At 35.9% G+C, this 27,463-nt stretch overlaps 1 protein-coding gene across 5 annotated transcripts in view; it reads left to right on the top strand.

Annotated features, from left to right (window-relative positions):
- Positions 1–27,463, top strand: part of Fstl5 (follistatin like 5) — a 624,701-nt gene that overhangs the window by 213,362 nt on the left and 383,876 nt on the right. For all 5 annotated transcript variants that reach the window (XM_029475620.2, XM_021158305.2, XM_085835827.1 and 2 more), the window contains exon 4: positions 13,754–14,002. In XM_029475620.2, the coding sequence (XP_029331480.1) occupies positions 13,754–14,002 (249 nt within the window). The remainder of the gene's footprint in view (positions 1–13,753; positions 14,003–27,463) is intronic.

Genomic DNA, 27,463 nt, shown 5'->3' with positions numbered 1-27,463 from the left:
ATGCAAATCAAAACAACCCTGAGATTCCACCTCACACCAGTCAGAATGGCTAAGATCAAAAATTCAGGTGACAGCAAATGCTGGCGAGGATGTGGAGAAAGAGGAACACTCCTCCATTGTTGGTTGGATTGCAAGCTTGTACAACCACTCTGGAAATCAGTTTGATGGTTCCTCAGAAAATTGGACATAGTACTACCAGAGGATCCAGCAATACCTCTCCTGGGCATATATCCAGAAGATGTCCCAACTGGTAAGAAGGACACATGCTCCACTATGTTCATAGCAGCCTTATTTATAATAAACAGAAGCTGGAAAGAACCCAGATGTCCCTCAACAGAGGAATGGATACAGAAAATGTGGTACATTTACACAATGTAATACTACTCAGCTATTAAAAAGAATGAATTTATGAAATACCTAGCCAAATGGATGGACCTGGAGGGCATCATCCTGAGTGAGGTAACACAATCACAAAGGAACTCATGTAATATGTACTCACTGATGAGTGGATATTAGCCCAGAAACTTAGGATACCCAAGATATAAGATACAATTTGCTAAACTCATGAAACTCAAGAAGAATGAAGACCAAAGTGTGGACACTGTGCCCCTTCTTAGAATTGGGAACAAAACACCCATGGAAGGAGTTACAGAGACAAAGTTTGGAGCAGTGATGAAAGGATGGACTATCTAGAACCTGCCATATCCAGGGATCCATCCCATAATCAGCTTCCAAACGCTGACACCATTGCATACACTAGCAAGATTTTGCTGAAAGGACCCAGATATAGCTGTCTCTTGTGAGACTATGCTGGGGCCTAGCAAACACAGAAGTGGATGCTCACAGTCAGCTAGTGGATGGATCATAGGGCTCCCAATGGAGGAGCTAGAAAAAGTACCCAAGGAGCTAAAGGGATCTGCAACCCTATAGGTGGAACAACATTATGAACTAACCAGTACCCCGGAGCTCTTGACTCTAGTTGCATATGTATCAACAGATTGCCTAGTCGGCCATCACTGGAAAGAGAGGCCCAATGGACACACAAACTTTATATGCCCCAGTACAGGGGAACACCAGGGCCAAAAAAATGGGAATGGGTGGGTAGGGAAGTGTGTGGGGGGGGTTGTATGGGGGACTTTTGGGATACCATTGTAAATGTAATTGAGGAAAATACGTAATAAAAAATTTGAAAAAAAAATCCTCTGCTTTCCAGCTTATTTTCTCTTTAAAAACGGAATTTTGCAGATTAGCTGAAAATCTAACATGACATTTAAAATAAGATAGAAAGGCAGTTCGAAATCCAAGGTAAAGATGATGCTCTTTACACATGGCTTCTCTGCAGTAGTGATGAGGGAGCCCACCTAGGAGAGCAACATTAGGAGACAGGCCAATGACAGAGGTCACAGAATGGTCCCACTTGGATGCCTTCTGCATGTCTTGCAGTTGTTTGCATCACTTACCACTAGTTAGGAAATCTATGAGAAATGACCTTCATTTTTGTTTTAAAATTGTCTATATGTAGGTGAAAATTATCACAAAAATAGATGCTAAATAAAAATATAAAATTATGCAGATGGAATTTTGAATATCCCCCCTCTGCTTTGTGTCTTTCTTGTTTCTCTTTTTCTTCCTTTCAATTTTAAAAATTTCTTAATTATTTTTAAGTTTTGGCAGCAAAAAAAAAATCGTGATAGATATTCTTGGCAATTTTAAGAGTGTTATTTTGAAGCATATTCATCCTAACAGTCCCCTGAGATATTTTGCTTGCGTCTTTATTTTTTAATAGGATCTTACATGTAGACCATGTTGGCCTATAACTTAATGTCCATCAATTTACATTTCCACAGTTCCGGGAATACAGGCATGTACCACCTGCACAGCTTCAACAGGATTTTTAAAAATAGCTTGTTGGAAAAGACAGTTCTTTATTATAACATAGTTATTCATACATCCTGTGTGTTAAATCCACAGTAAATTATCATTTGTAATCATAATAACTACATTTCTTAAGTAAATATTCAATGTCAGGAAATTTTAGTGCCATGTGTACTGAATCTTCTTAGCAACTGTGCGGTAACACTATTAACTTTGTTGCTATTTCTCTTATTTATTGATGTATTTATTTAAGTAATACAAACAGAATTCTCTGTGTTATTTGATGAATAAAATGAGACTTAAGCATTTAATTAGTTTGCTAACACCACTCAGAGGGTGGATTGGTAATAAAATTTTAGACTTTAAGGCCTAAGCTCCATTTACCCATATGCAACAAAAACAAGTACCAAAGCCTTGGATTAAAAGACCAATTTAAAAAGTGTAAGATGAATTTAATTTGTATTTGGTATAGTTGATATCTTATATTATGTAAATGTTTTTAATTTGAGCATTGTTATTGTGTGATAATTAGTGATTATACGTGAACATGTCTTAGTTATCCTAGAGACAACTACATTTTTTGTTTGTTTGTTTTTGTTTTTCAGACATTAATTTAAGTGTGACTTGGGCTTTAGTAGACAAATTTAAACTACGAGATTCTGTTATTGAGAGACTAAAAGCAATTTGTTGCCTCTTGATTTACTACTGGGCTATCAGGTGAGGCAAAAATATAAGGTATTAGCAAAGGAAAAAAAAACCAGTATTAGCAAAGATTTGAGCCCTCTTCAGTGATGAAATGTAAACAAGATAAGAGATGGTGCTAAATACATCTTACACGTTGACATAACACATGATAGGAGACAACACATGAAATAAGGACACTAATTAAATGATGTGTTTGTATTCCATGTAATACTTAACACAGTTCATCATAGTCTGCTGTTCCCCTCCTGCTATTAACACTTTATATCTTGATTCAGTCTCTTCTCCACATCAGATCCTTGTCAGCCTTCTGAATGCTTATTCTTTAATTGTCTCTGTTATGGTCGAGGTCATAACATCCAGTGGTGGCATCATAAATGTAGTGTCTCTTAATCTCTTTGTGTTCCCTTCACCACTCTTCTAAATCTTTTCCTGTAAAACTATCTTATTTCCTTTGTAAGCCATTTGAAATTACTGGCAATTACTTTTTTTTTTTTTTGTATCCTAGCACAAATAGTATTACAAATTACACATAACAATACATTTATTTTTAAATGGTTCAGTCAATATTAAGTATGTTTTATGAGATATTCAAAAGAAAGGACTACTTGGACATGGCCAATATAAAGTCTTATTAGCTGGTCAGCAACTATACTGGGTGCTTTGGATCCTATCATGGCACCAAGCCTTTCTCTGGGTGAGAATTTTAAGTTAAAAGAATAAATTAATTAATTAAAATAAATTAAATTAAAAATAAGAAAGGTTTTCTGGGTTGACATACTTCAGTTAACAAGAATAATTAGCTAGAAGTGGAGCTATAGAAGGTGAAAATCAAGGTTAATACATTTTGAGACATTCCTAGAACTATATGGACTTTAATGGATCAGGTCTTTGTTTTAGTTGTGGCAAATGGTACTGTGTAAGATCTGAGGTTTACAGCCTGAATGGTACTTACATTCAGTTGTGCTAAGGTCTGGGGGCCTAGTAAGATCTGGGGCCCTGTTATAGTGTGTACCTTTATATATATATATATATATATATATATATATATATATATATATATATATATATATGTGTGTGTGTGTGTGTGTGTGTGTGTACATATACATTTATATTATCTATTAAAGAGAAGTAGATTATAATTGAATATCTAAGACAAAGATCTTTAAAATAATATTGAGTAAATCTGTTTTGTGTGACATTAAGCTTTTTATTAATCATTTTATTCATTTACATTTCAAATGATATCCTCCTTCCCAGTAACCCCTTGACGAGCACCTCATCCCATCCCCTATCCCCCCTCAGTTTTGCCTCTATAAGTTTGCTCCATGAACCACTCACCCACTCCTGCCCCACTGCTCTAGAATCCCAAATTGCTGGTATATCAAACCTTCACAGGACCAAGGACCTCCCCTCCCATTAATGTCAGATAAGTTCATCTTCTGCTACATATGTATCTGAAGCCATGTCTCCCTGCATGTATGTGCTATAAATTATGGTTTAGTCCCTGGGACCTCTGGGTGTCCCAGTTAGCTGATATTGTTCATCCAATGGGGATGCAACACCCTTCAGTTCTTCAGTACTTCCTCTAGCTCTTCTATTGGGGTCCCTGGGCACATTCAGATGGTTATCAGTGAGTATTTGCATCTGTATTGGTCAGGTGCTGGTAGAACCTCTCAGGGAACAGCCACACCAGGATCCTGTCAGCAAGTGCTTTCTGGCATCAGTAATAGTGTGGATGTTTGGTGTCTGCAGAAGGAATGGATTCCCTTTTTGGTGTGGTCTATGGTTGGCCTTTTCATCAGTTTCATTTCCATTTTTTGTCCCTGTCTTTCCTTTGGACAGGAACATTTCTGGATTAAATGGGGGCTGTGCCTATCTACTGGAGGTGGTCTATACAGGTTTTATCTCCCCTTTGTTGATTTTTTTTGGCTAAAGTCCTCGCCATTGGCTCCTGGGAGACTATTTCTTCCCTGGAGTCTGGGATTTTCTAGTGGGTATCCCCAGTTCCCCATACTCCAATGTTACGTGTTTCTATTTAATTTCTTGACCCTCTGTATTTCTCTCCTGTGTCTTCCAATACTTGATCCTGGCCACCTCTTTTCCTTCTTCTCCTTCTCTCCTTTCCAGGTACCCCCTTCCCTCTACCACCTGTGATTGTTCTATGTATGATTGATCCATGCACATTTTGTTTATCCTTCTTCTTAAAATCCACATCCTTTGTGAATTGTATTATGGGTATTCTGAGCTTTGGGGCTAATATCCACTTATCAGTGAGTACATACCATGTGTGTTCTTCTGGGTCTAGGTTTCCTGACTAAGGATGTTATTTTCAAGTTCCATCTATTTGCCTGAAAATTACATGATGCCACTGTTTTTAATAGCTTAGTAGTACTCCATTGTGTAAATGTACCATATTCTCTGTATCCATTTTCTGTTGAGGGACATCTGGGTTGTTTCCCGCTTCTGACTAATATAAATAAGTGTGCTCTGAATATAATAGAGCATTTGTCCTTGTTATATGTTGAACCATTTTTGGGGTATATAATAGTAGTGATTATAGCTGGGTGTGCAGGTAATGGCCATCTTACCAAAAGTAACCTACAGATTCAATGCAATCCCCATCAATATTCCAACTCAATTCTTCACAGAGATAGAAAAAGCAATTGTCACATTCATCTGGAATAACAAAAAACTCAGGATAGCAAAAATCATTCTGAACAATAAAAGAAACTCTAAGGGAATAACTATCCCTGACCTCAAGCTATATTACGGAACAATAGTGTTAAAAAAAGGCATGGTATTGGTACAAAGACAAGCAGGTAGATCAGTGGAATAGAATTAAAGACCCAGAAATAAATCCACACACCTATGGTCACTTCATCTTTGACAAATAAGCCAATATCATCCAGTGGGGGAAAAAAACCCAGCATTTTCAACAAATGGGGCTTGTTCAACTGGTGGTCAGCATGTAGAAGGATGCAAATGGATCCATTTTTATCTCCTTTTACAAAGCTCAAGTCCATTTGGATCAAGGTCTTCCATACAAAACCAGTTTAGCTGAATCTAATAGAAGAGAAATGAGGAAAGAACCTTGAGCACATTGTCATAGGAGAAAATTTCCTGAACAGAATAACAATGGCTCATAAGATCAACAATTAACAAGTGAGACCATATGAAATTAAAAAGCTTCTGTAAGGCAAAGGTCACTGTCAAGAAGACAAAACAGCAACCCTCAGATTCAGAAAAGATCTTTACCAACCCTACATTTGATAGAGGGCTAATACCCAATATATACAAAGAACTCAAGAAGTTAAGACACCAGAGAACCAAATAATCCTATTAAAAAATGGGGTCCAGAGCTAAACGGAGAATTCTCAACTGAGGTATACCAAATGGCTGAGAAGCACCTAAAGAAATGTTCAACATTCTTAGTCATCAGGGAAATACAAATCAAAATGACCCTTAGATTCATTCTCACATGAATCAAAATGGCTAAGATCAAAAACTCAGGTGACAACAGCTGGAGAGGATGTGGAGAAAGAGGAATACTCCTCCATTGCTAATGGAACTGCATGCTGATAAAACCACTTTGGAAATCAATTTGGCCATTGCTTAGAAAATTGAAAATAACTCTACCTGAAGACTCATACATTAAGCTTTTAATGTTTCAATGTTTAAAATTTTAATATTTAGTAATGCTAGGAAGGCACACAGAAGTTATCAGTTATCAAATATATAGTCCATTTATGGAGAAATAACTGCTACTTTATTAAGCTACAAGCTAACATGCTATAAATCCCTAATTAAAATTAATTAAATGTGTTATCTGACTGTACTTCAAAAAATCTTTGACATGCTGATCATATTTAATTGATTTAATGTCAGCTTATACTTACATTTTATATTAGTTATGGATAATTACCTTCTAAAAATATATGCTCTTGCCTTTCATTTATATAAATAAACTTTCTTATGGATTTCATATAAATTAATTTCATTTCCCTTAAACATAGCAGCAAAAATACAACAAACTGTATTTAACTATACTTCTGAGATACTTTATTGATGTTCACAAACTGGCCAGTGTTTTAATTGAATTATCTGAATCAGAACAGGATATAAGAGCAAGAGTTTAAGAATAGAGACTCTTAGAGACACACATTAATGTCAGTGTATCAGAAAGAGCCATCTGTTACCATCATTGTAAGTATAACCCCCTGTTATCATACCAAGATCATGGATGAGAAAACTGCTACCTGTTTTCACACCAACATCATATTGTACCAACCTCAGATAGTACTATCTTTTAACACAGCAACTTCATGTACCAGATAGTTTTCTTGGTACATTAACATCAGTGTGTCAGATAGCCCCCTGATAGCACACCAAAATGAGTATACCTAATAGGGCCACCACCTGTTATCACAAGTCAGCCAAGAGAAACTACAAATCTTCAAAGATTTTCCTAAATGTTTGAATAAAGAGTGAAATGATCACCTTTGAATAAACCATCACTTAATATATAGGCACTTTCTTGATAAATTTTATTATTTAATAATGAAAGTAAAGATACAATTATTTAAAATATACCATTAATAGTCAAATCCCTGTGTTGTAATTGTACCCATCTAGGACCTAACATTACATTGATAATTTGCATAAGTATGAATATAAGAATATAAGAATATGAATATTACTGTAATTATTTCTAATTACAAATCATTCATTATTTTATAGACATATATGACATAAATTTAGATTTTCTACTTCAATGTATTACATTTGTTAAGATAAAATTTTATGCAAAAGAAAGCAACTATATTTGTCTGAGCTGTAGGCCCTATTTAGTTATCTTTTTTTAGGTAGATGCAGACAAGAGCCTGTGTACTCAAGATTAGGCACTAAAAGGACATAAATGGTATGTACTCATTGATAAGTGGATATCAGCTAAAAATTTCAGAATACTAACGGTACAACTCACAGACCATATGAAGATTAATAAGAAGGGAGTCTGAAATATGGATACTTTGGTCCCATTTAGCAGGGAGGGGTGCAAATTAAACATGGGAAGCAGAGGGAGAAAATGACCTGGTGGCAGAGGGGAGGGAAGGTAAAATGGGGGGCAGGATCAGGTATTGGGGGGAGACAGGAGAGAAGCCCAGAGGAGCAGAATGAATAGAAATATTCAGCAGTGTGGAATGGGGGATGCAGGGAACTACTAGATAGCCCCAGATACCAGAGATGTGAGAAACACCCAGGACCCAGTGAGGATGACATTAGCTGAAAAGTCCAACAATGGGGAGATAGAACCTGAAGAGGCTACCTCCAGTAGATAGGCATAGACCACAGAATTGCTCCTGTCTAAAGAATATGAAGGGGCAAAAGATGGAGCAGCATCTGAATGAAAGACCTTCCAAAACTTGGTATCTATCCTATAGACAGGCAAAAAAACCCGACCAACCAAAGAAACAAACAAACAACAACAACAACAGCAACAACAACAACAACAACATGGCACTATTGCTGATACCAAGATGTGCTTGTAGATAGGAGCCTGACTGTGCTGTCCTCTGAGAGGTTCTACTAGATACAGATACTTACAGACAACCATTGGTCTAAGTCTGGGGCCCCCTATGGAAGAGTTAAGGGAAGGACTCAAGGAGCTAAAGGGGATTGCAACCTCATAGGATAAACAACAGTATCAACTAACCTAGATACCTCTGAGCTCCCAGAAACTGAGCCACCAATCAGAGAGCATACATGGGCCAGTCCATGGTTTTAGATACATATGTAGCAGATAACTACATTATCTGCCTTCAGTGGGAAGAGACATACTTAGTCTTGTGAAAGCTTGATGCCCCAGGTAGGGTAATTTTAGAACAGTGAGGCAGGAGTGGTTGGGTGCATGGAGGAGTACTCTCTTAGAGGCAAATAGAAGGGGGATGAGGTGGGGGACTAGTAGGGGAGAGACTGGTAATAGGAACAACATTTGAATTGTAAATAAGTGAAATAATTAATATAAAAATTATAAAATGAAAAAATTGAACTATTGAAGTCCTACTAGACAAAGTACAATTTGGCGACTCAATGATTTTGTTAGAATTGGTGAGGATTTACTTGTAATATGAGTGTTCTACAGTAGCTTCACTGTGTCACCCCATTCAGTCATTCGTGATGACTCACTAAAGCTATTTTGTCCAGCCTCAGTTTCATTTCTACTTCCACTCTCGTAAGATTGCAGATCCTCCAGCTACCTTCTTTCTCTCTCTGTAATTGGCCCCAATCCTGACACACTCTGTAGTCTTCCATACAGCCCACCCCACAGACTTCTGCTCTGAAAGTTAGGGCATGTTGGGAAAAGTAAGCCCAGCTCTACACTGCTCACAATAATAGTTTGTAACTCATGTTTCTTGGCATGTAGACTAGGTCAGATTACTCGTCTGGCATGGACTTTCTGAAACTCCATGAAGCCTTCTTCTTAGTTTCTGGGAATTGAAGAAGCTTATTTATTTCTAGACATTTGTCATGCAACCACTCTACTGCAGGTTTGAGTAGGATCTCTCTCTCTCTCTCTCTCTCTCTCTCTCTCTCTCTCTCTCTCTCTCTCCCTCCCTCCCTCCCTCCTTCTCTCTCTCTCTCTCTCTCTCTCTCTCTCTCTCTCTCTCTCTCTCTCTCTCTCTCTCTCTCTCCTCTCTCTCTCTCTCCATGACTCTTGCATGCTGTTATATCACTCTGACATGCTCCTCATGGCCTCTCAATTCAAGGCTCAAACCTGAGAGCCTTTCTCACGTCAGCATGAAGCTCTCTACCTTAATAATAATCATTTGCAGAATGATTTTGTGTCAGCTCCATTTCCTGGCCTAGACACTCTGATCAGTACTTTTTGATATACCATATAATCTTTTATCCCAACAAATCACTTGCAGAATGAAGAAAGTGAAGTGGTGGCTGAAATCCTACTCTATTCTGCTCAATTAGTAACCATATCTACTAAGCCAAGGTAGTTGCTAGTCCAAGGTAGTACTGAGAAGATCATGTTATTCCTAGAGGAAGACTACTACTGAATACTACAATGCCATACTACTGTGAAATGACTCGAGAGCAGTGCAGTCCTCATAACAAACACTGAGTATCTGTTGCAATGTCATCAGGAAGGTTTTAAAGACCAAATGGTAGCAAACCAGAAGAAATATCTTGTTTGTTTTGTTTCATCCACACATTGACAATTTGGTCTTTATTCTTCTTAAGCTCCGTATGATTTGTGATTTGTATTGTCCCGTCCAACAGGATCTAGTTATTCGTGGGTGCGAGGGGGGCCACAAACCTGGAAGAGAAATGAGCGAGAAAGAGAAGCAAAACCAAGCAAAGAGTTGTCAAGGTCTCAGTTTATTAGGCTGAAACGCCAGGTTATAAGCACACAGCGAAGGGAAATAGGGAGGGGCTGAGGGGGAATTAATAAGGAACAAAGAAGTGGGCATCTGGGGACGTGAAGGCTGAATTCAGACTGCAGGAGGGAGGCACTCTGAGTCTTATCTCTGGAATGTAGATTCCTCCTTAACAGTCCAGGGTGTCAAGCTGGGCTCAGCACATAACTCATGTCCTTAGATGTCTTGGTAGTAAGGAAGAGATAAGGAAGAGGGGACTATAATTCAATCTTTTAAGGTCTTTGGTGCCAGAAAGAGATAGGGAGGAGGAGGCGACCTGCTCCTTAACACAAGGCCATTTGGCTTATTAGGGTGGGAAGCTGTGAAAGGCTTACGTTCTCACAGTATGGTCTCCAACATTGTATCATGGATATGCTGAGTTTTGGGGATAATATCCACTTATGGGTGAGTACATTCCATCCATCTGTGTTCTTTTGGGTCTGGGTTACTTCACTTAGCATGATGTTTTCTAGTTCTATCCATTTGTCTGAGAATTCCATGATGTCATCGATTTTAATAGTTGAGTAGTACTCCATTGTGTAAATATAACACATTTTCTGTACCCATTCTTCTGTTGAGGGATAGATGAATTGTTTCCAGCTTCTGGCTATTATAAATAAGGCTGCTATAAACAGAGTGGAGCATGTGTGCTTATTATAGGTTGAAGCATCTTTGGGGTATAGGCCCAGCAGTGGGTCTTATTGGCAACCAATAAGAACATAGAATTTGGGCATGGAATAATGAACCGTTATTCAGTTCAGGCATGGTGTGATCAGTTGGTATCCTGTGATTGACTAAATTCTTGATGTTTGTACTTGTCTGCAACCATGAACTCAGCTTCTTGTTAGAAGTGTGTACTTCAATGTTTTTGTTGTTGTATTAGTAGTAGGTTGTTTTGTATATATATATATATATATATATATATATATATATATATATATATATATCAGGTTAGGTGCTGTTGTTTTATTATGCCATTGATATGGGGATGCTTTGCATAATTTTAATTTAGCTAATTTAAAAAATTGAGAATAAAGTTACTATTAAAGCAATATATAAGTGTAACTTATAAAACAAGCTGACATTTAAATTTTTCTTATCTGTCTGTATGTCTCATGAGTATTCTTTTTGAAGGATGAACAATAATAACTAGCAAATAGAACTTTATGCATGTAAAATTTGTTAATGTTAATCTAGGTACACTTTGAACTCTACTTACAAAATTTTCATGTAATCATAATGATGGCATCAGGTAGATTCATGCAGATTCTTCAGAAAAAACTCTAAACCCATAGTCACAGACAGACTGGGATAACTTCATTGACTCACAGAACCAAAAATTTACAGACAAAAATACAAGAAAGAGATTTGTGAGGGGGTAGAGTGATACAAGGAGATAGGAAGGGAATGGTAAATTTGGTGAATATGTATTGCATAACATGTCAAATATTACTGGACTCAGAAGTGAGAACAGAACTGGAGGAGAAGATGCAGAGAAAACCCATATAGCATTTGAAGTGGGAAACCTGTACTCCGTTCAGTGGATGACTCTGTGCATCTATTTCTGTATTTGCCAGGCACTGGCAGAGCCTCTCTGGAGAGCACTGTATCAGGTTCCTGTCAGCAAAATTTTGTTGGCATCTGAAATAGTGTCTGGGTTTGGTGTTTTTTGTTTTTTTTTTGTTTTGTTTTGTTTTGTTTTTTTAATGGGATGGATCCCCAGGTACGGTAGTCTTTGATGGCCATTCCTTTAGTCTCTGCTCTGAAATTTCTCTCTGTAACTCCTTCTGTGGGTATTTTGTTTCCCCTTATAAGAAGAATCAAAGTATCCACACTTTGGTTTTTCTTCTTCTTGAGTTTCCTGTGTTTTTCAAATTGTACCTTGGGTATTCTGAGTTTCTGGGCTAATATCCACTTATCAGTGAGTACATATCATGGGTGTTCTTTTGTGATTGAGTTACCTCACTCAAAATTATATCCTCCAGAGCCATCCATTTGCCTAAGAATTTCATAAATTCATTGTTTTTAATAGCTGAGTAGTACTCCATTGTGTAAATGTACCACGTTTTCTGTATCCATTCCTCTGTTGAGGACATCTGGGTTCTTTCCAAATATGGGCTTTTATAAATAAGGCTGCTATGAACATAGTGGAGCATGTGTCCTTATTACATGTTGAAGCATCCTCTGGGTATATGCCCAGGAGAGGTATTGCTGGATCATCCGGTAATAATATGTCCAATTTTCTGAGGAATGGCCAAACTGATTTCCAGAGTGGTTGTAACAGCTTGAAATTTCACCAGCAATGGAGGAGTGTTCTTTCTCCACATCCTTGCCAGCATCTGCTGTCACTTGAGTTTTGATCTTAGCCATACTGACTGGTGTGAGGTAGAATCTCAGGGTTGTTTTGATTTACATTTCCCTGATGATTAAGTATGTTGAGCATCTTTTTTTTCCAGGTTCATCTCAGCCATTCTTTATTCCTCAGAGAAGAATTCTTTGTTTAGCTCTGTACCCCATTTATTTCTTTTAAACATTTTTACTAGATATTTTCTTCATTTACATTTCAAATGCTTTCCTGAAAGTCCCCTATACCCTCCCCCTGCCCTGCTCCCCAACCCACTTACTTCTGCTTCCTGGTCTTGGCATTCCCCTGTACTGGGGCATATAATTTTTGCAAGACCAAGGGCCTCTCCTCCCAGTGATGGCTGACTAAGCCATCTTCTGCTACATATGCAGCTAAAGACATGAGCTCTCGGGGTATTGGTTAGTTCATATTGTTGTTCCTCCTATAGGGTTGCAGACCCCTTCAGCTCCTCATGTACCCCATTTTTAATAGGGTTATTTAGTTCTCTGGAGTCCAACTTCTTGAGTTCTTTATATTTTTGGATATTAGCCCCTTATCTGATTTAGGATATGTGAAGATCTTTTTCCAATCTGTTGGTTGGCTTTTTGTCTTACAGAAGGTTTACAATTTTCTGAGTCCCCATTTGTTCAGGAATTTTTCTGCTGTGCCCATATCTTCGAGGCTCTTCCCACTTTCTCCTCTATAAGTTTCAGTGTCTCTGTTTTTATGTGGAGTTCCTTGATCCACTTAGAGTTGAGCTTTGTACAAGGGGATAAGAATGGATCAATTTGCATTCTTCTACATGCAAACTGCCAGTTGAGCCAACACCATTTTTTGAAAATGTTGTCTTTTTCTACTGGATGGTTTTAGCTCCCTTGTCAAAGAACAAGTGACCATAGGTGTTTGGGATACTTTCTGGGTCTTCACTTCTATTCCATTGATCTACCGGTCTGTCATTGTACCAGTACCATGCAGTTTTTATCACAATTGCTCTGTAGTAGAGCTTGAGGTCAGACATGGTGATTCCCCAGAGGTTCTTTTATTGTTGAGAAGAGTTTTTGCTATCCTAGGTTTTTTGTTATTTCAGATGAATCTGCAGATTGCCCTTTCTAATTCATTGAAGAATTGAGTTGGAATTTTGATGGGGATTGCATTGAATCTGTAGATTGCTTTTGGCAAATTAGCCATTTTTACTATATTGATCCTGCCAATCCGTGAGCATGGGAGATGGAGTGCTTCCTTGGTATGCTTCCTCTGAGGGTTTTGTTCCCAGTTCCTTAATTGTGTCGTAGTGCTCTGAATTTCCATGATAGTACTTGAACATATTTTTCATTTGGTAATATGAAATGTACTGGTAATTTCAGTGACAGAACCAAGAATTTATTTTTTTTTCTTTTATCTCCAGAATTTCTAATTCATGATGGACCTTTTGGATCTTGTGAAAATAAGTACTGTGGCTTGGGGAGGCACTGTGTTATCAACAGAGAGACAAGGCATGCGGAGTGTGCCTGCATGGACCTTTGTAAACAGCACTACAAACCTGTGTGTGGATCTGATGGGGAATTCTATGAAAACCACTGTGAAGTGCACAGAGCTGCCTGCCTTAAAAAGCAAAAGATCACCATCGTTCACAATGAAGACTGCTTCTTTGAAGGTAAGAGCAGGGTGAGGCCTACAGTGTCATAGTCCTCTACCTGTCCTATTCTCTACTACTGCCATTAAAATTTGAACATAGTATCATTTTATCTCTGTAATCATCTGAAAAAAGCAGAAGAAAAAAATAACTTTAACAAACCCAAAATTCAGTAGTGTATGGAAATTTGCATGAATAGAATTCTGAAATTCATTTATGAAACTAAAGCTGGCCAAATTCTGACTCATAATTTAATATAGAAATCAGTATCAGGCCATATGGTTTCCCAATCACAGAGTTATTATAGGGAGAGAGGGTAGCCAGTTTAGTCTGTAGGCCAAATATCACCAGTATAAAGCACCTAGAATCCTGGTGAGGAGCCAGGGAATGCCAAGCTGGGCTGTGGTGGCTTGTCATTGCTTTCTGATGTACAGAGTAATTTCAGTTTGCAGCACGCAACTCAAGTTAAATGCAACTTCTAATTGCCCACTTCAGTAACAATAAAGTCATAAGAAACTCATTTAGCAAATCTGAGGCAATGATAGTTTAATATTTTAAAGTATTATTTACACTCATACAATTGAAATGATGGTTTAATGAATAGTACTTCTGAATTAGTAATTAGAGATGGTATTTTAGTGTGTTCTATAAATGTATCATCAAATGGATGATTATTATCTCTTACTTATTTATACCTTGATTTGTTACTTTGTTATTTAAGTTGGAGGGAATATTTCCTTTCTAGTGTCATGACTTACTTAAATTCTAGGGTCAAATATAAAGTCATCCACAGTTCTAATAGGTCAATGATCAAGTGTATTCTTGAAGTTGTGAATTCCTGCATCTCAGTTAATCAAAATACTTAACTGTATTCACAATATAGAAATTACAGGTTATTTCACTTTTGAATTTGAGATAAAATATATTGTAACCCTTTATTTCCCTATTTATTAAATAAAATTAAAGATTTAAAATTATTCCTTTTCAATATCGTTTTTCAATAAAATGTATTTCAAGGAGATAAAAATGATAACAGGAAACTTTTAAGACTTTTAAACTTGTAATATGTTATTACAACATATTGTTGTAATCTTATATATGTGTAGGGGTAAGTGTGTGTGTGTGTGTGTGTGTTGACATATGCATATGTACACATGGCTAAAGTGCTCAAGAAGGACAGGGCTTTCAAATCCACTGGAAATGGGATGATATTGAGTTATGCAGTTCTGGAACCAGACCCACAACCCCTGGAAGAGTAGAGTACAATTTTAACTACACAATCCTACTTCAAACTGAGACTCTGGCAATGTGACATGTGCAATTAAACACACGGAAACATTCAGTATTCAATATTATGATAAAATAAAAGAAAATTTAAGACAAAGTAAGATGTGGTATGCCGTGGAACATTGTGGCTTCTAGAAGCAACATGCTATTTTTGTGAAAGAGTAAGAATAATATGTTTATTCACTGCAACCTGAGTATATTTTTCAGAGTTTTATCACAGTAGATTCTCTTCATTTACCAAATTGTAGATGTTTTGGATTCAAATTAATCTCTTTCAGTTTTCAATTTAACCAATGCTCTCAGAACATAGTTGTTTATGTTAGACTTTGAAAGGGAAAACTTTTTCTGTCATTTAGCCTAAGATGGTACGATAAAAAATATATTACCACACTGATATCATAAAATTAAGTAAGTTATCTATAATATATAACTGAATAAGCATATTGTTGTAATCTTATATATGTGTAGGGGTAAGTGTGTGTGTGTGTGTGTTGACATATGCATATGTACACATGGCTAAAGTGCTCAAGAAGGACAGGGCTTTCAAATCCACTGGAAATGGGATGATATTGAGTTATGCAGTTCTGGAACCAGACCCACAACCCCTGGAAGAGTAGAGTACAATTTTAACTACACAATCCTACTTCAAACTGAGACTCTGGCAATGTGACATGTGCAATTAAACACACGGAAACATTCAGTATTCAATATTATGATAGAAGATAAAGCAGTGTATTTAGTGTTCTGCTTGATAACTGAGCACTTATTAATAATGCCACTAAATACTTAAAATAACATAAGATGTGTGAACAATAGCCAGAATCTTTTCATAATTTATCATAAGATGATTGCATGAAAACTTTGTTCTTTTAGATTCATTATGAGTATTAATTAGATCTATGTGTGCTTCAAAATACATTCTCATCACAGAGTACTGAATTTCCATTTATCTTATTTAGATTAGTGACTATGAGTTAACATATTTTCAACTCCCAGGATTTGAGGACTTCTGTTTGATTTAGTATCTTGACTAAGGAACTGTTAGTTCCTAAAATGCTTGTATTTGAGCAGATGAAGTGTAAATAAATAAAGAAGAAAACCCTACTTGTCCTGTTAGCAGTGCATGTGTGGTCAGTTTAGGCTGGGAAATAACAATTCCACTGTCATGAACCGAAACCTCTTTGAGAGGTTTTGTGATAGTTGCTGTGATTATGAATTTTTTTTCTAGAATTTCAGCCAGATACCTTGCTTCTTACAGTGTCACATTAGAAGAAAATTTAAAAATATTAAGTTCACAAACTAAAACATCTTTTAATTAATTAGATGCTTCAAATGCAAACTCAAGCCATATTAACCATATGTCCAACATATCTTTTATTTAAGATGAATTATTACTAGGAAAACTTTAAATGAGAAATTAAAGATCTATTGGCCACTCTATGCTATGTTTAAAGTAAATATGTTTATTATTTGATAATTACATATATGACATAATGTGTTATGATGAAATCCAAATCCCATTCCTTCCTTTCAGATGACTTTTTCTGTCTCAAAATTTAACAGGACAGAGACACGCTCGATTTTCAGTAGCTGTGTACAAGTAGAATCTTGGATGCTATACATACAATGGATCTTATGTCACACAGACTAAAAGATTTTTTGATGATTGCTTTAAAATATTATTACTTTAGAATTTCACATTTAAAATTTTGTTAGATGCTTACTATTTTTATCATTTTGACTGTTAAAGCTAGCACGTGTACTGCCATGTATCCTAATAGAGCAAAACACATAAACACAAGTGTGAAAAACTAGTAAATCTTAGTCATGGATGAAAATGGGATGAGAGCAAGCATGCAATGTAGAGCATTGCATATCACTACAATGATAGTGTAGAACCATCATTGACACTACACTGCTCTTGAAAGGAACTTAGTAAATGGCACATGGAATCTACATACTAATTTCTGCAAATGGTTATCAATCAATCATTATCCAAAATAGAAAATTATAAAGTATCAAAAAAAAACCTAGAAAATAGTCAACATTAAAGAAGGTAGATCTAATTTATATAGCCATGTATATTGATTGTATGCTTTAAGTTTGTGTTTGCAATGTAGATTTAAAAAATATGTATCTTACCTGATATTTCATGTACTTTTTGCTTCCCATTTAATATCTATTATGAAATATTGAAGTGTCTCTGTAACAATCATAGTATTTCCTAAACATGAATTGTGTAAGTGAGTTTACCATCGACTACTTTGTAGTAGTGTTCAGCATTATTTAATGTTATGTTTCTACTGATGTGTAGCTATTTATTTTTGTGCTGAGAGTCTCTTGTCTGAAAGTCATTTCTCCTGTGAGGGCCTTCTAAAACTGCAGTTGTTCACACCAGAACCACAATTACCATTTCTTGACACTAGGTCAGTCTGTCACACAAAGTGAAATTTACTTACTCACAATGCAGAGGTTAACTGGAACACAAAATCTCAGATACAAACTATGCCAACAGGAAGAGGAAATTAAATCTCTTTAAGAGAAAGTCAATTAAACAGAAACCATTTTGTCATTTACTGTGCTGGGAATAAAACTGCCATAAAGGAACTGTTCTGTGCGCTTAAACGTGCAGCACAAACAGTAAGAAGTTGGAGATCCAGTTGTTACAATTACCTGTGTACTATTTGAATGAAATCTCAGACTAAGTGGCTGTTTTTATGAGTTCATTCAGCACTCATACAAAATAATTTGATTAATTTCCTAATTTTTGGTGAATTTATCTTAAAATTTCTTAAATTTACTGTTAGAAAACAGTCACATCACTTTATTTTTAAATTAACCTAATACAATGTTTCCCTACTGATTTTAAAGACCCCAAGCAATGTACTTGCTAGAGTATAAATTTTTATATATTTACCTGCCATTTACGAATGGATATTAGTTTCATGATACATAGATGTTTTGTAGAATATATAAATGAGCTAAAGATTCAAATAGTATTTAGGCTAAATAATCACTTAATGGGAGAGTGTAATTAGTGGTAATCAACAAATGTATTATATACAATACAAAGCCCAGATGAATAAATCATTGGGAGAATATTTATTTGGCACACATGAGGTGCACGGTTCATCACCCATATCAGGCAGAAAGTGAGAGCTAGAGCGCAAGAGAGTGAGAGATTGAGCAAGCAAGTGAGCGAGCGAGCAAGAGAAAGAGAGAGAGAGAGAGAGACAGACAGACAGAGACAGAGACAGAGACAGAAAGAGAGAATAATATAAAAATGTGTTTGTGGGCTCGATGCCCCAGTGTAGGAGAATGCCAGGACAGGGAAATGGGGAGGGGTGGGTTAGTGAGAAGGGGGGTGAGGGGGGATGGGATAGGGGTTTTTCAGAGGGGAAATGAGGAAAAGGGATAAAATTTGAAACGTAAATAAAGAAAATATCTAATAAAAGAAAAGCAAATGTGGTTGGGTTGTGTATGTGTTTATGAACATGTGTGTGTGAAAGAAAGAAGAGAAAAGTAAAAAGAAAGGGAACAAAAAAGAAAGAAAAGGAGAAGAGAAAGAAAGAGAGAGAGAGAGAGAAAGAAAGAAAGAAAGAAAGAAAGAAAGAAAAGAAGGAAAAGAAAAGAAAAGAAAAGAAAAGAAAAGAAAAGAAAAGAAAAGAAAAGAAAAGAAAAGAAAAGAAAAGAAAAGAAAAGAAAAGAAAAAAGAAGCAAGCAAGCTTCCAATCAGTGAGACATAGAGAGGACAGTAGATGAAAAGGGAAAATTCAGCGCAACAATAGTCAATCATTTGCAGAAAATTGTAGCAGCATCATGTGACTAGTTCATTATAGTAAACCAATGAACCAAAAGGACACCCACACATGCAGGGATGTATGAATGACTTGACAGCACTCACACTGCAAGCCAATGCTGAACTTAGTTGGGAATTAGGTCTTGTGTGTATTTACCTTTTGTGTTTCAATGGACTTATCTTACACTTCACATTTCCCCTCCATCATTGACTTAGAAGTGAACACTTACAATCAATTTTAAGCACTCTGAATTTAGTGGTATATGTGAAGAATATATCAGGCATTTAGCAGTTCTTGACTAATGGAAACACTGTGGCAGAAAATTATTGAAATTATTTGGGGCTTCAACACCTGTGCACATTTGATTTGAATACAATTCAGAGTTGAGTATGAAGTTACACATGTATTTTAGGTTCATATAAAGTCTAGCCTTGTGTATGGTAACACTATAAAAGAAAACAAATTTCCCATGATAAAATAAACTAATTAATTATAGCAAAATTCTGATTTTTATAAGAATGTTAAGAGAAAAAATGAGTATGGAAATATGCTTCTTATTTATTGGCATTCAAAAACAACCATCTCATGTTTAAATTATATCATACCTAGAATATTTATTGAATATGCAAAATGTAATTTTACAATCTCATTTTTCTTCTTAATTTTCTAGCCAATATTAAAGGGGGCCTGCTTCTTTTTAATTTCCCCTATTTGTGATATATAGTAGTTAAGTTTAACTTTCAAAGATTTAGATAATCTTAATTTGTTATGCTATATTTTTAAACTATAACTGCTTCCCAGTTTCCAGTTTTTATGTACTGTGTCTTACTATTTCATGTTTTCTTATCTATGCCTGTATGAGTTTTTCTTTTTTTCTTTTTTTTTTTAGATTTTCATAATTTTTAATTGGTTATTTTATTTATTTTCACTTCAAACATTGTTTCCCTTCTTGGTTTCCCCTCTGCAAACCTCCTATCTCATTACCCTCCCCCTACCTCTGTGATGGTGCTCACCTACACACCCACTCCCATCTCACCTCCCTACCATAAAGAAGGCAACTTAAAGCCATTTTAGTAGTTCAAATATCATTTTTATGCTTTGCTTTTAGGTGCAATTTTTGTTATCATTGACTAACAGTATGATTATTATCTTCATGTTCTCACAATCTTGTTTCCAATTCTCAAATGCAATATTAATATAATCTTCAAACTATTAAAAAGTAAAAGTTTTCTTAAAAAGCATTGCTTTCAATTTAGTTAATATTTATTTTTCTGTGTCTTTGGAACTCAGGATAATGAAAATAATATTTGATCACATTCTATATAACACTGAAATAAAATATTCTGTACAAAATTTGGAAAAATTTCACTATCACTATGAGTTATATTACTTTTAAATTATCTTTTTAAAGTGCCCACAGCTATTTCAGAGAACAGTTGAAAAAATATTAATTACAACAAATTAAAACCAGAGTAACTTCTGTACAAGCTTGCAATCCCACCAGCAATTTGCATTTTTCTACATGCTGACCGTCAATTGAATCAGCACCATTTGTTAAAAATGCTATCTTTTTTCCACTGGATGGTTTTAGCTCCTTTGTCAAAGATCACGTGACCATATGTGTGTGGGTTCATTTCTGGGTCTTCAGTTCTATTCCATTGATCTTCCTGCCTGTCTCTGTACCAATATCATGCAGTTTTTATCACTATTGTTCTGTAAGACAACTTGAGGTCAAGGATGGTGATACCCCCAGAAGTTTTTTATGTTGAGAATAGTTTTCGCTATCTTAGGATTTTTTTGTTGTTCCAAATGAATTTGCAAATTGATTTTTATAACTCTATGAAGAATTGATTTGGAATTTTGATGGGATTGCATTGAATCTATAGATTGATTTTGGCAAGATATCCAATTTTACTATATTAATCCTGCCAATCCATGAGCATGGGAGAGCTGGTGGGATTGCAAGTTGGTACACCACTCTGGAAATCAGTTGGGTAACTCCTCAGAAAATTGGACATAGTACTACCTGAGGACCCAACTGTACCACTCCTTGCCATATATCCATTAGATCCTCCAACATGTAATAAGGGCACATGCTTCACTATGTTCTTAGCAGCCATATTTATAATAGCCAGAAGATGGAAAGAACCCAGGTGTCTTTTAACAGAGGAATGGATACAGAAAATGTGGTACATTTACACAATGGACTACTACCCAGCTATTAACAACATTGACTTCATGAAATTCTTAGGCAAATGGATGGAACTAGAAAATATCATCCTGAGTGAGGTAACCAAATCATAAAAGAACATACATGGTATGCACTCACTGATAAGTGGATATTAGCCCAAAAGCTCCAAATACTCAAGATACAATTCCCAGACCACATGAAGCTCAAGAAGAAGGAAGACCAAAGTGTGGGTTCTTCAGTACTTCTTAGAAGGAAAACAAAATACTCAAAGGAGCAAATATGGAGATAAGTATAGAGCAGAGACTGAAGAAAAGGCCATCCAGAGAGTGTCCCACCTGGAGATTCATCCCATATACAGTTACCAAGCCCAGAAAATTGTGGATGTGAAGAATTGCATGCTCACAGGAGCCTGATAAAGCTGTCTCCTGAGAGACCCTGCTAGAACCTTACAAATACAGTGGCAGATGCTCACAGCCAACTATTGCACTGAGCGCAGGGTCCCCAGTAGAGGAGTTAGAGAAAGGACTGAAGGAGTTGAAGGGGTTTACAACCCTATAGGAAGAACAACAATATCAACCAACTAGACCCTCCCACTCCCCCTTGACCTCCCAAGGAATAAGTCATCACCCAAGGAGTACACAGGGCTCCAGTTGCATATGCAGCAGATGATGGCCTTGTCAGGCATCAATGAGAGAAGAGGTCCTTGGTCCTTTGAATGATCGATAGATGCCCCAGTGTAGAGGAATTTAAGTCGGTTGAGATAGGAATGAGTATGTGAGTAGAGGAATACTCTCTTAGAAGCAGGGGGAGGGAGAATGACATAGGGGGTTGGTTTCTGGAGGGTGGGAACTGGGAAAGGGGATAACATTGGAAATGTAATTTAAAAAAAATCCAATAAAAAATAATAAATTAAAGCCAAATGTAAAGGAAGATAGCTTTGCATGTTTCCACTATATAACTATAGGTAATAAAAACTTTTAGACAAAATTGCATACTTTATAGCACAATGCGAATGTATTATGATTAATTAGCAATGCTACTGTTTGACTCTCATTAAGAAAAATATAAAGAATGTGCTTAGGTTGTTTTTCATAGCAAAATATCTGCTATCCCAACATTCAAGAATTAGATGTTGTAGAATCAGGAGTTGAAGGCTGTCATAAGCCACTCTAAGAATATTCATTTTTAAATGAAAGCATGTCCATAACCAACAAAGCAAGCAAACAAACAAAAATGTAAGATATAAATGAATAATGTCTTCAGGTTAATTAATGTCAATGTAAATAAATTTAATAATATATAGTAAGTTTTAGAACATGTAACAAAGTGTTATGTGTAGTGATTTACAGGTCACATAGTTGCAGCAGAGCTTCAATACCTTGTGTGGCATATATTTAAGTAGATCATTCATATCTAATTTATTCTTTATATGATAATAAACCTATAAACCGTTTCTAATCAAAGTAGGCATATCTAGTATTTTGAATAATTGTTTTCTATAGGCACCAAATGAAGTCAGAGTATTTGCTGCAAATACCTTTTCTTGGCATGCTTTGCTCTATGCCTAACCCTTACCCACTTATAAATAGCCATAAATTACTTCCTTTTTGTACACTATGTGTTAACCATGAATAGATATATGTGAGATAATAGGATGCTCATATATTTTAAATATGTATTATGAAAGTATGGCTAACATTAGATTATGGACAAGCAAACAGAATTGCTATGTTCTCATTGGATGTGAGTTAGGCCATGAGTGGTGAGCTTGATGTGGGACACATACAATTGGGAGTTATACATGGAGAAATACAAAACTAAGAGTTTCTGTCCCTGAAATGTGGTTGGAAATGAGAACAAATCACAAAGATCATGGAGCTCAGGACAAAAATATGATGCACTGTATACTTCAGAGGATGGGAGGAGCCAGCAGAAGACATAACTGGTGTCATGTGACACCCATCAAGAGAGTGATAAGACACATAACCAGAAATTTGTAAATCGTATTAAATGTTTCTGAAGTTTTCGAGGCTACAGATTGGGAAATAAGCACCGATTTGGAAAGCTTAAGGTCATATATGACTTTGGAAAGAGTGAAGAGATAGAAAATTAGTCCTCAAGAAATGAGGTTTCAAGTGTGTTAGAATGAGTTCCTTGAATAAGAACCAAAAATGTGTCAAAATGTATTACCAAGACAGGTACATGATTGGAACAAGAAAGTACTCAAGGGAAAGAGGATGGGACAAAGGACCTAGAGATAATTCAAGAAGTGGGGAGGGGGAGGTGGTCTCTGCTGACCTATGACATGGAGACTCAAGGCACAAAGGCAAAGATTATTAACTACCCCCACTCTACCTAAGAAGGGGATCAGATGCCCTCAGGACATATAGTCATCTGTTCTTTCTCTTTTACTTTTAACAGTTTTGTGTATGCATAATCCACCACAGGCTGAAAGTAGTAAGCAGAAAATTCTAGAAAAAACTACTAAATGAGCTTAAATTGTTTATTTACTTGGGGAAGATGAGTTACTTTTGAATCCTGGATTACCCTCACCTCCCTTAGCCAGGAAATGAGTCACCTTTTGTTTCATGCATTTAATAAGAAAGTGATATGCACCTACTAATCACTTAGCAACCAACTGGGTGATCATACTGACTGTAGAGATATTGCAGGTTCTGTTTCCATATACCTCTTACTTCATTTAGAACTGCTCCCAAGCCATTGATACTAGCATTACCAGTATAGGGGAAAAAATGAAAACAAAAGTTTGCCAATTCCAGATAGAGTATCAATGAAAGGCAAACTACATAGTTCTACTAAAGTAAAATGCCATAAGTGAAGAGTTTATCAATCTCATATGAGAATGGATGAAGGGATACTTAAAGGAGCTTGTGATACTTAAAGACAGCTGCATCAATGAAAGCTAACTCCAGCATGAGTGACAACTGTTAGCATTACTTTCAGGCAGCTTGGAAGATGAAGGAGATGAGGACCTCTTCTCCTTACTTTTCCTTACCAAGCTTTGTTATGTGTATGTTCTCGGGGAGAAAAGGACACTGTAAATGTGGAACGTACAGGGTCTTGCTGAGGTTTGTGAGTTTATTTGGATCCTAAGAGCCTCCCTCCAAGTTAGAATGTTTCAACCTGGAGGAAGTCGCTACACACCAATACTTACCTAAACTATTTTATCAAAATCATTTTCAGCATCAAAGTCTTATTATCATTTGCATTTGTAACAAAAAATCCTCTAAATTCATTTAGTACACTTACAGATGCTAAATAAGAATGTATGTCTGTGATAGATTTGTATGTTTGAGACTATATGATTTCTAACCGTTCACTGGTGGTCATTTACTAATACTTAGGGTTTTATTTGAACATGGAGATATGATCCAGTCCTTACTTTAACCCACTGGGTGGGGTTGAGTTGTTTGATGAATAAAAGTATTGCCTATTATATTTCGCAATATAGGAAAATCTGTTTAGCTGATGACCTACTGTGAACATTGAAATTACTTGATGGTAAAGTACACCTAATTTTGCTAGCCAAAAATTTTTTTTTTTTTTTTTGGTTTTTCAAGACAGGGTTTCTCTGTGTAGCCCTGGCTGTCCTGGAACTAACTTTGTAGACCAGGCTGGCCTCGAACTCAGAAATCTGCCTGCCTCTGCCTCCCGAGTGCTGGGATTAAAGGCGTGCGCCACCACGCCCGGCCAAAATTTTTTTATGTAGAATTTATTTCTATATTGGAATTAATCATCATTCATATACATTCCTTTTATTAGAAATTAACAATTATTGATTATGTTTCAAATTAAAGAGGGAATATATTGCAATAATTAAAATATTGAAATAGTATAGATCATATTAACAATTAATTGTGCCTTTCACCATGTATGTAAATTATCTATAGCTTTGACTTATGAAGTATTGCTTTAATAAATAGTGTTCTTTAATAAGAATGCATGTCTTAGGGGCTGGAGAGATGACTTAACAATTCAGGTGCTCTTCTAGAGGATGGAGGTTTGGATTTCATAATCGACATGGTGGCTTGCAAGCATTTATAACTCCATTTCCAGGGAATTCTATGCAAACTTCTGGCCTCAGCAGGCACTGCTTTCATGTGGTGCATGCACATATATACATACAAATCACCATACACATAAAATAAACATAAAACCTTAAAAAGTGATAAATATCTCCAACTTTCTAAGATAACTGTAGACACCTAGAAGGATGTTGACTACTAAATCTTACACATTTAGGCCATGAGTAACATCAGTAATGGAGTAGACTCAAGGTTATATATGTGTGTAAATATGTATGTAATATATATATATGCATAAATATATGCAAATGTGTATATATACTAATATTAAATATACATTTTGTATATATTTATATTATAGGCATATAGGCATACATGTGCATATATATATGTTTGTAAAATTCAAGAGAATCTAGAGTAGCAAATCATAGTTTTAGCTGATATTAATATTATGAGGTAGAGAGAATTTAGTGTAGTCATATTCAAGGTACTTGATCATTCATCTTGTACCCTTGTACCCTGAATTTCCACTCAAACATAGTAACATCCACAGAGCTCAAGTTTGAATTAGTTTATGACTTATCAGAAACCAGTATTTCATTTCTATATCCCTATATATAAATATCTTTTAAAGCGTACCATGTATATAAAGCAAACTAAGTGTATAAGGCACCCAAACAAGTATTATAGATTTATTTCTCTTGGACAAATATTCCTAGGCTTTTTTTAAACAGCACTTTGTGTGAAATATTAAGGAATGTGTAAACCTGGATGCTGTGTGTTTTTAAGATCAGAATAATAAGTATGGTATTTAGTTGTGATGACAGTCTACAAAGCAAAACAGTAGCATTTGGGGATTTAATTAAATTTATGTCAAAATTTATTTCAAATCCTGGAGAAAAATATTCCTGGGTAATATAACACATGTTTTGCCCTTTAGAGATTTTGACAAGTGGAAACATTTACATGACACATTAGCACAGTCTCCACAATTTAAAAGGAGCTGCTTTACAACACAGCAGCAGCTTTGTTCATTTATTCCACAGTAAACATGCAAACCAGCTCTTCTGTAAATGTTTGACTGCTGAGTCTACATCTACTGGCAACAACAAGCATGAAACTCAATGTAATTAAAGAACATGCATACGTATAGAAAAAGATTATGCCACTTCCCTTAAATGCAATTCTAGTTATACAAAATTCTGGTTAATACAAATAATAAATATAACCATCAGCCATATATCTAGGCATTATCTTAGAAATTATAGGTGCTATATATGACCCCAGGTCATATTAAGTATAAAATTAACTTCCACATACTTGCTTTTGTTGCTCAGAGTCAAGGCCTCTATTTGCCCCCAACTTCTCCCCTGTAGACGTTTACATCTTCCCAGGCAGGGAGTATTGTTTTCTGAGGTTTGATAGCAGTAACAGAAAATTGACAATGATACCTGGTATTTCAAATATAAGCCAAAATACTTGACATCGTTTTAAAAGAATTATATATTTTGGCACTGGTTAGAGGTTCCACTCTTATATGGCTCCCATTGCATTGGGACTGAAGTAAGGCAGAATACCACATTGGAAGAAACATTTGTTTTTTAACCTACACACAATGTTCAGAAAGTAAGTTGAATTTCTAAATGGGTCCAGGATACTTTTCAAATCAAGGTTATACACTTTTCTCTCTTTTGTATCAGATTCATTTTATTAGTTATTTATTAGTTTCATGTAATATATTTTGATTATATTCACATAATAGTTGAGAAGATCCAACTCTTTTTAGAATCATCCTCATTTCTCTATACATAGAGGTTTGCATCATTAAAGAAAAAGTCATTAGAAGTCAGTTTAATGCTATTTCCTTTTAGCAGAACAATAGTATGCAATAATACTCCAGAACTATGAATATAGCCAGTAGGAATAAATTATCAGCTTTCTTTCTTTTTTATTGCATATTTTCTTTATTACATTTCAAATGTTATTCTCTTTCTCTGGTTCCCCCTGGAAATCCCCGATCCTATACTTCCCCCCCCCCAGCCCCACTTCTACGTGAGGGTGTTCCCCCAACCATCCACCCATTCCTGCCTCTCCACCTTTGCATTCCCCTACACTGGGGCATCAAGCCTTCACAGGGCCAAGTGCCTCTTCTCCTATT

This window comes from Mus caroli, unplaced genomic scaffold (genome assembly GCF_978045245.1).
Source record: "Mus caroli unplaced genomic scaffold, Mus_caroli_1 scaffold_3, whole genome shotgun sequence".
NCBI classification, from domain to species: Eukaryota; Metazoa; Chordata; class Mammalia; order Rodentia; family Muridae; genus Mus; species Mus caroli.
Note: the sequence above shows the minus strand (reverse complement) of the source record. Positions and strands in the feature narration are given on the sequence as shown.